Genomic DNA, 14,515 nt, shown 5'->3' on the forward strand with positions numbered 1-14,515 from the left:
CCTTCTTGTTTTTAGTATTTTTTCCTAGCACCAGGGGAGCCCCCCCTCCTACATTTCGTTGTATGGTACCTGTACTGTATTGATGACAGTAAAGACCATTCATTCATTCATCATTCACCTGAGGTATCTTAAATACATCTAGCCTTCACAGGGCAGATTGGGTCATTGGGGTTATAGGACAAAAGAGACAGGAGTGTCGTATCGACTCCATTCAAAGTGTATTATATTCCCCTTCCTCTCCCCTCTCCGGACACCTTTGAATTTTCTCTTTCTTTCTAGGAGATTGATCGAGACTGCGGGAGTTTTCATTACTAACGAATGAAAGTTGATTATCATTATTAAAAAATAACTGTAATATATATTGCAATGTTGTCCCTTTCACACATAGTTCCATGTAATTTCCTTGGAATCCCAAGCTGTGTTGACCAGGTATCTGTAATGTTCACATTTACATATAACAGTAATAAATATAGCAATAAATGACAGCGCTGTAAATAGTGTTATTCTTGCACAATTGCACCCACAACGTGCTATTGCCGTCAGGAGTTGATCAGCTCCAGATTGAACCAAGGTTCTTCGCTACAGAAACATTTTCACACAATGACAAACATGTGATGCGTTTTATATTATATTCTTTGAACAACAGAATAGGACAGGCGCGAGAAACTGCGTACCTCCGTTTTATATTGAAAAATATGATAAATACATATAGGGCAGAGGTATGATATGTGGTGTGTGGCTAGATATTTTCATGTAGCACTGTGACTGTGCCTATCTGTGGATTATTATTTATAAATAGTGGTCTCCTGAGAGGAGCGAGTCTTGATTTTTTTTTATGCAACAAGGAGGAGAAAATTATTACTGAAACACACCGTTGGGACGTGGTAGAGTGGGGGAAACCCGATGTCTTTGTTTGTTGATCGGAAACGATCGAGAAGCCATCATCAACCATCCCCCTACATCAAGTGATTGTAACTCACTTTTTAGAAACGAGTTGTCCCAAACAGTGCTTTTGTTAGAAACAGAGCCTAGTATGTTTATAATCAAGTGCTTTAGTTGGTGAGTGGACATGCCACATATCATCCCCGTACCTCCATCCCACATGTATTTTTCATATTTTTCAATATATGTTGTATTGTCTGAACGAACATTTATTTCGCCATATTACGTGACTTATCACCTTCGTTTTTTTGTGAACGGGACGATCAGAAAGAGATTAGTTTACCACAAAACAAGGAATGCAAAATCCAAAAAACAACGCATTACATTGGCCGTCCTAATGAGACGATAACTGTAGGCTACTCAAATAGAAGTCATTATCACTATTAGGCTACCGCGTCTCAATCTCAATGGCATTCAATTGTCAGGATTCATCTGTGATAAACAATTGCCTACTAATTACATCCCATTGAGTATGTTTGCATATGAACACACCTATTCCTATGTAGCCTACTGCATTATTGTCATACATAATACATTCATACAGCTTCCCGAGAGCCCACTGCACATGAGAGTAAAGTTAAAGTTCTATGAATAAAGTTCTCACATACAGTGCCTTTGGAGTAGTAGAGCCTATTATGTTTATAATCAGGTGCTTTAGTTGGCGAGTGGACATGCCAGTGTTATTCTTGCACACTTGCACCCACAACGAGCTACTGCCGTCCGGAGTTGATCAGCTCCAGGTGGAGCCACGGTTCTTCGCTACAGAAACATTTTCACACAATGACAAACATGTGATGCGTGTTATATTATATTCTTTGAACAACAGAACGGGACAGGCGCGAGAAACTGCCACATATCATCCCCGTACCTCCATCCCACATGTATTTTTCATATTTTTCAACCTGACAGCCGCCTCCCGTGTTTTCCTCATGGATCCAGCGTGGAACCCTGCAGCAGAGGACCAGTGTGTGGATCGCTGTCACCGCCTGGGCCAGAAGAGAGACGTCTTCATCACCAAGTTCATCGTGAAGGACTCTGTGGAGGAGAACATGTTGAAGATTCAGAGGCAGAAGCAGGATCTGGTGGACAAGGCTTTCGGCTCCAAGAACCCCACCGACAAGAAGGCGTCACGCATTAATGAAATAAAAGCCCTCATTGAGCTGTAGACGTCCCTACGTATGGGAACCTTGTTAAGAAATTCCCATTTTGAAGTTTAGTTTTGATACTGTTTGTTGTGGAATGTTCTCTCAGCACACATGTCCATCGTTACATTCCCACTCACCACACTGCCCTTGGTTAACAAGTCTCATGATACATTTACATTTTTGGGCATTTAACAGATGCCTTTATCCAAAGCGACTTTACTTTTTTGGGATTGATGTGTGGTTTCATGTATGTGGGAATAAATGTTTTAAGTGACAAAACAAAAAAACAAAAACAAAAACAAACAAAATATATTTACAAAATAAATACATCTTTCTTCTAATCTAATAGATGCGTTTTCATTATTGTTACCGCTGCTTCATAGGTCTGAATAACACTGACAGGCTTTATATGTGTCCCTTGAAGAGAGCTTGTATAGAAAAATTATAGCATGCATCATAGGAAGGTGCCTGGGCGCCGCGCAATGATAATTTCCGTCGTTTTCAGTGAAAATAATTTTGTCACCTTTTTGGGCCAGCACCCCAGCATTCCCAAAAAATTTGATAGAAATGAGCCATTTAATTGTTGCACTCTCCAGCAATTCCCAGTTCCCGGTGTACCATTCTGTAAGTATTTTCTTCTTGGGGTAATAAAAAACCTAATAATGTTCTTCCATGAAAATTCTCTCCATTTTCCAGAGCTAGAGGTGGTGGATTGTATTTTACATATGTTCAACCATTCTTCCTCAGTTAGGACTACGTTTTCTTCCTTCTCCCACTTATCCCTAACATATAAGGTGGAGTGATTCTTGGTGGACTGTATACTCTTCTGTATAATTCTTGACACCAGTTTCTTGTGGGTGTTGCCCTTATACGCATCAATACAAATGTTGACGAGACTCATTTCAGAAACCTCATTATTCTTTATATTCTTATAGAAGTAATGCCTCAGTTGTAAAAAATCTTGTTTCTCTAGGTTGTGATTATCAATAAGATATTGAAAGGCCTGTATTGGATGAAATTAGGTAGGGATGTCCCGATCCCATTTTTTCCACTACCGATACCTGGGCTTCAGGTATCTGCGATACCGATATCAATCCGATATTTGTATTTATTGTTTTACTCCTGAATAATAACAAATACTTCCCCAGTATAGTCCACAACATTTGGCTATTAAAGACTGCCAGCCTTTATTCAAGCAACAAAAACAGTACTCACTGTTACTCACTACTCAGTGACCAACTGGTTTCAAGTTAAAACAATTTAAACAGCAGCATTCAGCATTGTAGAAAAAAAATGAGTTACTGTCTGATTTCTAGTTGTAGTGCCTCTTCAGTTCTCTTTCTTAGTATTCGTTTGGTATCTCACAATGGGAACGCCCCCTGCGTGACCTCATCAGAAACTGAATTACACTGCGCCAGCCCATTGGCTGGCCCAGGCGACGCTTGTGTCACGAGGGACGGGACCCTCCGCCTATATAACACGTACACACGGCATCTGTCGTCATTCAAAATCCCGAGAGGGGAAGCCGGTACTGGAGCTGACATCAACTGTGCGGGTGGCTAGAGCTAAACAGTCCACAGATACGAGCGACCACAACACAACACACACATGAAAGTTTGAGCGGCAGTGACGGCCGCGCGCTGCACTTATTTTGAACGTCTCGCTCAGCCCGTCGGGTGCAGTGTGTGTGTGTTAGCCCGTCAGTGACGGTGCAGTGTGTGTGTGTTAGCCCGTCAGTGACTGTGCAGTGTGTGCGTGTTAGCCCGTCAGTGACGGTGCAGTGTGTGTGTGTTAGCCCGTCAGTGACGGTGCAGTGTGTGTGTGTTAGCCCGTCAGTGACGGTGCTGAGCCGTGCTGTACGTTAACAAACACGTTTGTACAGCTGTTCCTTTGTGTCGACCTCCCTCTGTGCCTAGAGACTCTTACACTAACGTTACCACCAGGTGCTAGCCAGCTACGGTAGCTAACGTTACCACCAGGTGCTAGCTAGCTATGGTAGCTAACGTTACCACCAGGTGCTGGCTAGCTAAGGTAGCTAACGTTACCACCAGGTGCTAGCTAGCTACGGTAGCTAACGTTACCACCAGGTGCTAGCTAGCTACGGTAGTTAACGTTACCACCAGGTGCTAGCTAGCTAAGGTAGCTAAACCAGGTGCTAGCTTACTTTTGCCTGCTCGCGGCTCTGTCAGTATTGATTGATTGATTGACTGATTGACTGAAAATGTTCATTGTGTGAAGCGCATTGAGTTGCATCTTGTAAGAAATGCGCTATACAAATACAATTTGATTTGATTTGATTTGATTAAAGACTGTGAAGGCCCAACATGCACACAGCTTTTTCCCCACAGCCATCCGACTCCTAAATGCTGCTGGGCCCCCCCCCCTGACCTGACCCCTATCTATCTACCCTCCCTCCACCCCCACCCAGAGAGCTTTGGACTGTCTGGATATGAACACTTGAACACTTGATCTCTGCACGTTATATTTATATTAATTATGACTCTTGCACTATGATGTTGGTTTGCACTGTCTTGTCCTGTCTTGCACCTGTCCTGCTGTAAACCGTGCTCCACTGTCCCAAACCAAATTCCTAACATGTTTACATGTCATGGCAATAAAGTCTTCTGATTCTGATTCTGCCAAAACTGTGGGACGAGAAGCCGGGGCAAATTTAGCTATAATAATATTAATAAAATATATCTACAAGAACAATAAGTGCTGCTTGCAACTGCAAGCACACTTAATAATGATAATACATTAGACTTGTATAGCGCTTTACTAGACACTCAAAGGCTCTTTACAAACTGAAAAGATCGAGTAGTAGTAATACATACTCAGTACATACATTGTTGCCCAAACACATACAATCAAGGAATCAAGCAATGCTACGTGTGAGGACGTTTATTGAGTTGAGATGTTGAGATGCAAAGGTCAAAAATCAATGGAGATAAGTGAATACCACTGCATAGAATGGTTCTACACTTGGCATCTACACTTCACTTAGACTGTCCTTTGGAATACCGTATAATACCAATATAAACAATATTCATAACCAAGCAACAGTGACACCACTGCCCTCCACTCACTGCAACACCTTGAGCAAAGCGATTACTCTCAAATGACATAGAATGATGATGTGAAGTAGAACCCTAAGAGTTCACAGTATAAAGACGTACAAGCAAGAGAGAACGCCAAGTCCCTGGAGCAGTCATCTGGAGGAGAGAGATAATCCTCTCTCATATTGTGCAAAGAAAACAAACAGCGTTGTGTTTCTCTCCACTATTCCCTTTTTTACATTCCGTGACATTATTACATGTCAAGTCGTCATGCCGCGTGCGCGTGTGTGTATTTGTGTGTGTGTGTGTGTGTGTACATGTGTATTTGTGTGTGTACGTATATACAGTATATATATACTACCAAACCTCACCCTCCCCATTCACTGCTCGGTTCTGCAATAAGGGGCATCTGGCTTTGATGGAATGAGAGAACTGGACCACTGCGTTGCCGTTCGCAGCGCATCTGCCATGGCAACCCCGCAATGTCCTGTGGTTTTAGACCATGACACAATGCCAAAACCAATGGATCAGAGGGCTGGGATCTATTAGATATGCCACTGCGCCTCCACTATCCTTATGCACACCCCATTGAGCTAAACATATTCGGCGGGGTACCAATGGGCAAGGTAACTCAGATGAGAAACACCATTCGGGAGAGGAGGGCAACAGCTCTGTCAGCGCACGCCGGAGAGAGTGCTCTCCGTTCTCCGGATCTGATGTGAGCAGCACACAACATTAGCAGCGGTGTCACAGTCCACGGCCAGGCCAACCAGGTGGACAGAGAATCAAGGACCCCAATTGAAATAAGCCAGTGGCTTTCTTGGGTTTTTATCCTGTTAGTTGACCTTGTATGTAATATGTACTTTCATGTACCTACTTCTGCAAATCTTCTAATAAAGTTTTCAATCAATCAATCAAGAGAGAAGCAGCGTGCCTGTCCCCTCATCAACCTGAAACCCCGCCTCCCTCCCACACACACACACACACACAAACACACACACACACACAAACACGTGTATATATCACATTGTGAGGACCACGATCTCGGAGTTCTTTGTGAGGACCACCATTTCTACTATAGCTAGAATGTTGCAAAAAATAGTCCCGTCACTAGATGGGAGTGGAGAGTCAGAATATCACTTCAAATATCAATAAACACAAAGTAAAACAAATATTTATCTTGTATAGTTATGAGGATCGACCCCTGTTGCTAGGCAGATTTGGTGTGTGTTCTTTTGAGTAAAAATATGTGGATTTTTTTTAATGTTACTTCAGCCAAAGGCTATTGGGGCCGTGACTTTTTCCTCAGTAGGAATTGGCAGCTTTGTTCATATGTTGTTAAATAAATGATAACAGTAACAATAAAATTGTCATTGTTCTTGGTTCAATTACATCACCTTTATCTCTAGACGTTGCTTGAAAGAACACCAAATATTGATATGTCCTTATTTCTTTAAAAAATAACTAAATATTTCATGGGATGTCCTACATTCTTTTCGCATGACTGTATATGCCATTTAGTTCACACTTTTATCCAAAGCCACTTTGCAGTCAGTGGATACATCGTTTTCTGATAAAGATTGTATTCTTTTCCTCCTTCCTCATTGTTCATTGTGTCTTTCAGGCCTGGGCTAAAAAACGTTCTAAAAACGCACCATTGTACTGCATTTGCAGAAAACCGGACATCAACTGCTTCATGATGTGAGTTTGCTAGCCAAGTCATAACATGTGATTATCAAACATTGTGATGAAGGTGTCATAAGGCTCACAACATATCTGTTTTTTTTGCTTAGTGCCTGTGACAACTGCAACGAGTGGTTTCATGGTCACTGCATCAATGTCACAGAGAAGATGGCCAAGGCAATCAGGGAGTGGTACTGCATGAAATGCCGAGGTGAGGGTCTAATGGCTTTATTTTCCACCCTAGTTAGAATATGATAGCATCTTTTTGTGAATGCAGTGTGATTTTCCGACTTTCAAGGTGAACACTTGTCACATCCCTGAGACTTTGTTATTGCCGTTGTTTAGACAAGAACTCCTCGTTGGAGATCAAGTACCGTCCAAAGAAGAGCCGTGAGAAGGAAGCTGAGCCTGAGAGAGTAGAGAAACAGTGCAGCACCCCCGATTACAAGACCGAAAGGCGCCGTGGATCTAAGTTTTTTTTTTATCATCTTAACATTCTAAAATCTTAACATTCTAAAATCTAAAATCTTGACAGTTATGAGGTCTTGTGTATCTTCTGTGATCTCTCCCTCCAAAATTGTTTCTCTTTTGGACTACAACTGCATTGGCGTTGAGATATCTGTCTGTTTTTTTCCTTTGATTATTTACAATATGTTACAATGTTGCAATTAACCTCGTCGTTTGTGTTCGCACTGCAATCGAGACTGAATCGCTCTCAACAGGCGCGCTTTCAAAACAGTTTTGTGATTGGTCCGAATTTAGCAGGACATTTGGATTTCTCTTTTAGCCCGTCGCCGGTCCCTTTAATCCCATATCCTAATAATTTCTTAATTCGGGTAGCACAAGAAAACATTAAATTAAATATTGAGTGACAATTACTGTAATGAATACAGTATGTAAGTAGTTAATTTTAGGGACTAGGATTGTGGCCATGGGGAATTTTGATTTCGCTTTTGAGACCATGTCTCTGAGGGTTTTTTCTAGGGATTCTCTGGAACCCACCTCCCTATTGTTAAAACCAACCGATAATATAACTTTTTCTACCTCAGGGCAAGGTAGGGGGATGCCTGAGAGTATAGCGGTTACATGGTGGAGTCTGGCACACGGGTAGATATCAACCTGCACCCTATTGTCTTGGAGTTTAGGGAGCTTCCTGAGATTGGAATCTCCAAGGATAATAATCTTGTGTGTGGGGTGGAGGGTCCAGGAGATTCTATTATCAAAATGGGTCTGTATGGTAGGGAGTGTCGTTATTTTTGGGTTGTCGGGTGGTATAGGGATATCCTCGTTGGGAATGGTGTTGGGGTAAACCGTTGTAGGGGTTGGCATATTTGTTGGAAAGAGTCGTCTGGGGGTTAGGCCAGGGCGTAGTTTCGGAAATCTATTAGTGTTGGCTGGTGGGAGTAAGTTCAGTTCATGGTTCATGTTAAATGGTAACAGGGGAGGGATCAGGTGGGAGGGGGGGGCCGGTCTGGGGGGAGTATTTTTGGGGGGTGTTCTACCGTCCAGGTATTCGTCTGATGATGAAACCAAGATCGGGGAGTAGGGATAGGAGGGTTCGTTAAGTGACCCCGTGTTATGTGAATCGTGTATTAAAGGGGAAGAAGGGTAGGGTTGGTAGGAGAGGTGAGGAGAGGGGGAAGGGGGGATGTATGTGTTGTAATGAGGGGGAAGAGGTCGTAGCAGTGCAGGTGGAGTAGGGAGTAATGGGCTATTAGGGTGACTGGAGTAGCTGCTGGTGGGTGAGATGGGGGGGACCAGGGACGGAGAGGGTGTTCGGATTTTTGGTGGGGGGAAGGGGGGAGGAGTTCCTTGGTCATGTTGATGATACGGTCGGTGAGTTTGCCTCCAAGGTTTCTGTTGGCCCATATACAGGCTTGTAGCCAAGCTCCTGAGTATCCTGAATTGGGCCCTGATTTGAGTATTGTGGCTAGTGTTGTTCCACTATTGAAATGAGAATGAAACATGTTAGTGATACAGGTCACTAATACAGACCTGTAAGCTTCTTACTATCAAAAGGAAGTACCATTGGAGCTCTGTGCCCTCTGTGGAGTCAGGCATTTCTGGGACAAGCCTGAAACATAGAATGATTTGTATTCAACTGTTAAGGGTCGCTCTAGACCTCATCTGTGTCAAAACATCAACAATAACTAAGACATGCTGTGACAACGTGATTTGAACACAAACCTCTAGGAGTCCTGGTCTGCGCTGGTGAAGAGTAAATGAGGGCCCTGGACCTTGATTTTTGACTCAGCCTTCTATGGGTCAAGCCTGAAACATAGAATCATTTGTATTCAACTTCAATGGGTTGCTTTTGACTTCATCTGTGTCAAAACAACAACAACAACAACAACAACAACAACATGTAGGACATGGTGTGACAACGTGATTTGAACACGAACCTCTAGGAGTCCTGGTCTGTGCTGGTGGAGAGTCAGAGAGGGCCACTATTGAAATGAGAATGAAACATGTTAGTGATACAGGTCACTAATACAGACCTGTAAGCTTCTTACTATCAAAAGGAAGTACCATTGGAGCTCTGTGACCTCTGTGGAGTCAGGCGTTTCTGGGACAAGCCTGAAACATAGAATGATTTGTATTCAACTGTTAAGGGTCGCTCTAGACCTCATCTGTGTCAAAACATCAGCAATAACTAAGACATGCTGTGACAACGTGATTTGAACACAAACCTCTAGGAGTCCTGGTCTGTGCTGGTGGAGAGTGAAAGAGGACCCTGGACCTTGAATCTTGAGTCAGCCTTCTATGGGACAAGCCTGAAACATAGAATCATTTCTATTAAACTCCAAGGGGTTGCTATTGACTTCATCCTTGTACGGTAAACTTAAGAATAAGTCGGACATGTGCTGTGACAACTGTTGACAATGTGATTTGAAAACGAACCTTTAGTATTTCTTGCTTGTGCTGTTACATTTTTATGTTTCATCAGCACAAAAGAAAAGTAATAATCCTCAAGCTTTGTCACCAAAAGATGGTGCTTCATTACTACCTTCGCATAATACATCAAAATCTGTAATGTAATTTGCCATTATACCTTTAAATGGCATTTCTCTGACAGGAGAGGACGTTCGGGGGTCTTGAGACACTGGGACTATTTCAACAAGAAAGGTGTTATGAGTCTTTGCAGCTCCATGACAGACCTTACCATATTCTCATGTAACAACAACATTAACATTTTTTATAATACCTGGTGTGGATGAGTGTTGAGTTGATAAGGAAATAGAATCTTCATCAGCTTTTCAAAGTGAAAAAAAAACTAAAATAAATCACATGATCCCATATATTCAAGTTAGTTTCACTAGGAATAAATAGTAGAGGAGGAAAGTTAGACCAGTTATATATTTAGAAAACTCATTACTTACATTCATCATTCTCAGACAGGGTGTAGAGGTTCTTAGATAAAATAAACTAAAACATTAAAACCTGCTTTCTTTGAAGTAAATGTCAGTTCAACACAATATGGAACACAATACGGAAAATGAAGATGGGTGGACTAACATTGTGGCTAGCCTACTTAACATCAAGACCGCCCCCAATCTATGGACTTTCAAGACTCTGCTCAAATCCCACTATTGCTGTGAAAAAGGCTATTGAGACGTCCTCATGCTTTATTTAGTTTGGACATTTGTCTTTGTCTTAAATGTGTGCTGTAACAAATGTTGGTTGTCCCCTATTCTATTGTCCTTACGCTCTACTCTATGACTATGAGGCTGGGAAGACAAATCGGCAACACACTACATGAACTGAATTGAGATTATATAGAAAAATAGTCATAGTACCTGGTGTTGATGACTGCAGAGGAGAGTCTATCATTGTAGAGTCATCAGTGGCTTTTCAAACAAAGATCAAAGCACATGAACAACTTCAAACAGGAACAAGTAGCACAGAATGAGAGGAAAGACCAGTTATATATTAAAAATACAAACGCATTGCTTACAGGCATATTCTTCTTTGTCCTTTTCTTCTAATTCAAAGAGGTCCATAGAAACTGATCGTTAAAAGGAAATATCGTTAAAATGTGCTTTCTTAAATACAAATAATTATTAAATTGAGATGGGTGAACCAACATTGTGACCAAACTCACATGGATTTGGGGGTTTTTTTTTTTAGCATTTGCTTCACAGAGGCCTTCTGCAACCCTGCAACAAATATACTGATATGAACAATAACTACACATGAACAATCAATTTGTAGCAAGACAGACATCCGGGGTGAATAGAAAGTTAACATTTATAAGTATAGAATAGAGCGCCAACTAGATTTTACCTGAAGTGACTTTTTTGAATTTTGGCGGTGGGGCAGGGAAGACAACACCTGTAATGACAAAGACGTGTCAATACCTATGCTAATGCTACTGAACATTTGCAGGTCTTGCAGAAATGAATAAAGGTATGGATTACTCGTACATTTCTTGGCTGGTGGAGAGATGGATGAATCCCCAGAAGACATATCTAGGCATAAATGGATGAAAAAGTTTGGTGTTAAGTTTGTTCAATTGTTGTAATAACAAAATAGATAATTTGTCTATTAGTATTAGTTCTATTAATAGTATTAGTATAATATTCGTCTAATATTAATAACTATTCTGTTCCCACTGCGCGTAACCAGGGCGCAACTTCAACAGATAGCAAACACACACTGACACATCAATGAATCCTCAGACGCTGGAGTAAAGTTCAGTTCTTTACTAAATCCTCAGAAACATGAGTGGTCGTTTGGTTATTATATATATATATATATATTTTTTTTCCGGTTGAAATATTTATTGCATGAAAACGGTTAATCCATTTAAGCTTGGCGTAATTGGAAGGCTCTGCTCTGTAGAGATCCCTGCCTGGAGTTAAACAACCACAACATACCAGTCATGAGATATGGCAGGGAAGGGAGTTTCAGACCAGGTCTATAAAAACAATCCCTTCTGTCTCCTGCCTCTCACATGGTTGTCTCGCTGTTGCGATGTTTGAGAGAGTCGTTCTCCTGGCAGATGAGCTGGTAGGGCTTCTCGTTCTCTTCGTTCACAGAGTTGCCCATCTCTGCGTCCTGGCTCAGGAGCTCCTGTTTGGACAGGTGCTCCACGATGCCCGCGCCCACCGAGTCTCCCAGCACGTTGGTGGTGGTGCGCAGGCGGTCCAGGAACCAATCCACTGCGATGATCAGTGTTATGTCGTCCGCGGGCAGGCCCACCGATGTCAATACGATCACCATGGTAACCAGACCCGCCTGAGGGATACCTGCTGCTCCGATGCTGGCAGCTGTTGCCGTGATACTGATGGTGAGGATCTGCCCGAAGTTGAGGTCCATGTTGTTGACCTGGGCGATAAAGATGGCCGCCACAGCCTCGTAGAGGGCCGTGCCGTCCATGTTGATGGTGGCGCCCACGGGCAGGACGAAGCGCGTCACCCGCTTGTCCACGTGGTTATTCTCCTCCAGGCAGCGGAAGGTGATGGGCAGGGTGGCAGAGCTGGAGGACGTTCCCAGGGCCGTGATGAGAGCCTGCAGCAGCCCAGCGATGAAGGTGAAAGGGTTCTTCCTGGCAACCAGGAAGTAGAGAAGAGGCAGGACGACCATGCCGTGGATGAGGAGACCTACGATCACAGTCACAGTGTACATCCCAAGCTGACCTCCGACCTGAGCCAGGTCCTTCATCTCCACGATCTTACCAGCTATCAGGAAGAGGATGCCTACAGGAGCATACCAGATGATGATGGCGACCAGCCTCATGATGGCCTCGTTGAGGCAGTCGAAGAAGTCCCTGAGGGCCTGTCCCTGCTGCTTCATGTTCCCCATGACCAGGCCGAAGCACATGGAGAACACCACCAGGCCCAGGGCGTTCACCCCGTTAGAGAAGCCCGACATGGGGATCACCTCCTCCACCGTCTCCTGTATGGTCTGCAGCACCTTGGTCACGTTCCCAGTCAGGCCAGCCTCTGTAGTGTTGAGGGAATCAGTCAGGTTGAGTGCGATGGTCACGTTCCTGGTGCGGATGGTCTTCTTGTACACTGTCTTGTACTGCTTGAAACAGGCTTCTACCAGGTTAGGAGGGAACATGTTTCTGATGAGGTCCAGGAAGGCGTCGGCAGCTTGTACTGGCTCTATGGTGCCGCTGGAGGTCACAGGAGTGTCCCTCCTGCCCTTCCCCGGCTTGATGATCATCACCATGACGATGCCGATGAAGACCGCGATGATGGTGGTCACCATGTAGTAGACCACCACCCGCATGCCCATCTTACCTGAGGCTTTGCTGTCCAGAGAAGAAATACCTGTGACCAGACTGGAGACTATGAGAGGCAGCACCAGCATCTGCAGCATCCTCATCAGCAGCTCTCCAGGGAAGGAGAAGTACTTGATCTCCCTCAGGGTCAGGTTCTGGGGCCGCAGGGCAAAGCCCAACATCACACCCAGAGCCACTGCTGCGATGGTGAAGAGCACAAAGAGGTTCCGGCGTAAGAACGCCTTCACGCTCTCCCTGGTGACGCTGCTCATCCTGTCCTTCACGCTGGTCGCTCTCTTCTCCATGGCCCTGTGTAGCCGGCGCCACAGGGGGCCTCGTTCGGGGACGTTGGGGGGCTTGTCTGAGTCCTCGTTCAGGAAAAGGCTGGTGGCGTTGGCTGGTGGCTTTACCACATTACCGTGTATGATGGCTTGTATGCTGCAGTCCGGCCCCTCTGTCTGCACCTCGAACCTCAGCATGTCTTTGGTGCGCACTTTGCCCTGGGAGTACTGCATACAGCACTGGACGTCTCTCTGCATCTGGACCCCGTCACCTTGTCATCAGTTTGGTAACGACTAATTGTCCAGTTCCTCAACCAATAGAAACGTACAGTTCCTCAACCGATAGAAACGTGCTGTTCTGTTTCAGACGAAGTAGAAGTTTGCTCTGCTCAAACTAACCGGAACTGTTCAGGTGTTGAATTAACATTAACAATTTAATTATCGCCATTTAAACACATTTTTTATTCATTTGTTTGTCAAGTCTATTTATGTCTTGCAAATGTCTTTAGGATAACCTAACCCTACATGTTAATGATGTGGTAGGTCAGGTGGTCAGAACATGTACTTCAAAATGTATGTACTTCAAAAGGCACTAAAAATATTTTGTGGAAAATGTACTAATAGGGCCAAAGAGGTCACATCATATATATCACTGTGAATAGCTTGCTGGTGGGCTAGTAACACCACACAAGTAGGACTTATGAATCTAGAATGAAATGGATGTGAAGTGACACTCACCGAAAGTCAAGAGGAGAAGGAGAAGCAGGATGGCCTTCCTCACACCAATGTTGAACAACGCACCAGCTACAGGGAGAGAGAAAAAGGCTAATGTCAACAAACAAACAAGTAATGCTAACAAATGATCTACAGGAGAGAGATAATGCTAATTGTTAAGTATACATTACTCGATTAAACACATGCACGCACGCACGCAAACACACACACACACACACATGCACAGACACACATACACACACACATGACCAACGTGCGCATACACACCGCAACGCAACACATCTGCATACACACCACAACATGCACATGCACACTGCAATAAACACGCACGTACACACACACACACACGTACACACACACACGCACACACAAACAATGGGATCAACGTTTGCGGAAGTGTTTGTGAAATGGTTTGCGGAAGCAAGATTTTGTGCTAATTGTAAG

The 14,515-nt window shown here is 43.7% G+C and overlaps 1 protein-coding gene across 1 annotated transcript; it reads right to left on the reverse strand.

Moving 5' to 3' along the window:
• Nucleotides 1-11,776: 11,776 nt before the first annotated feature.
• Nucleotides 11,777-13,594, reverse strand: LOC308162566 (excitatory amino acid transporter 1-like; the record flags this gene model as incomplete). Its single annotated transcript, XM_080536712.1, has 1 exon — nucleotides 11,777-13,594. The coding sequence occupies one exon, from the start codon at nucleotides 13,592-13,594 to the stop codon at nucleotides 11,777-11,779; it is 1,818 nt and encodes a 605-aa protein (XP_080392838.1).
• Between the last annotated feature and the right edge of the window lie 921 nt (nucleotides 13,595-14,515).

This window comes from Nansenia antarctica, assembly GCF_963989245.1.
Source record: "Nansenia antarctica genome assembly, chromosome: 7".
Classification (NCBI taxonomy): Eukaryota; Metazoa; Chordata; class Actinopteri; order Argentiniformes; family Microstomatidae; genus Nansenia; species Nansenia antarctica.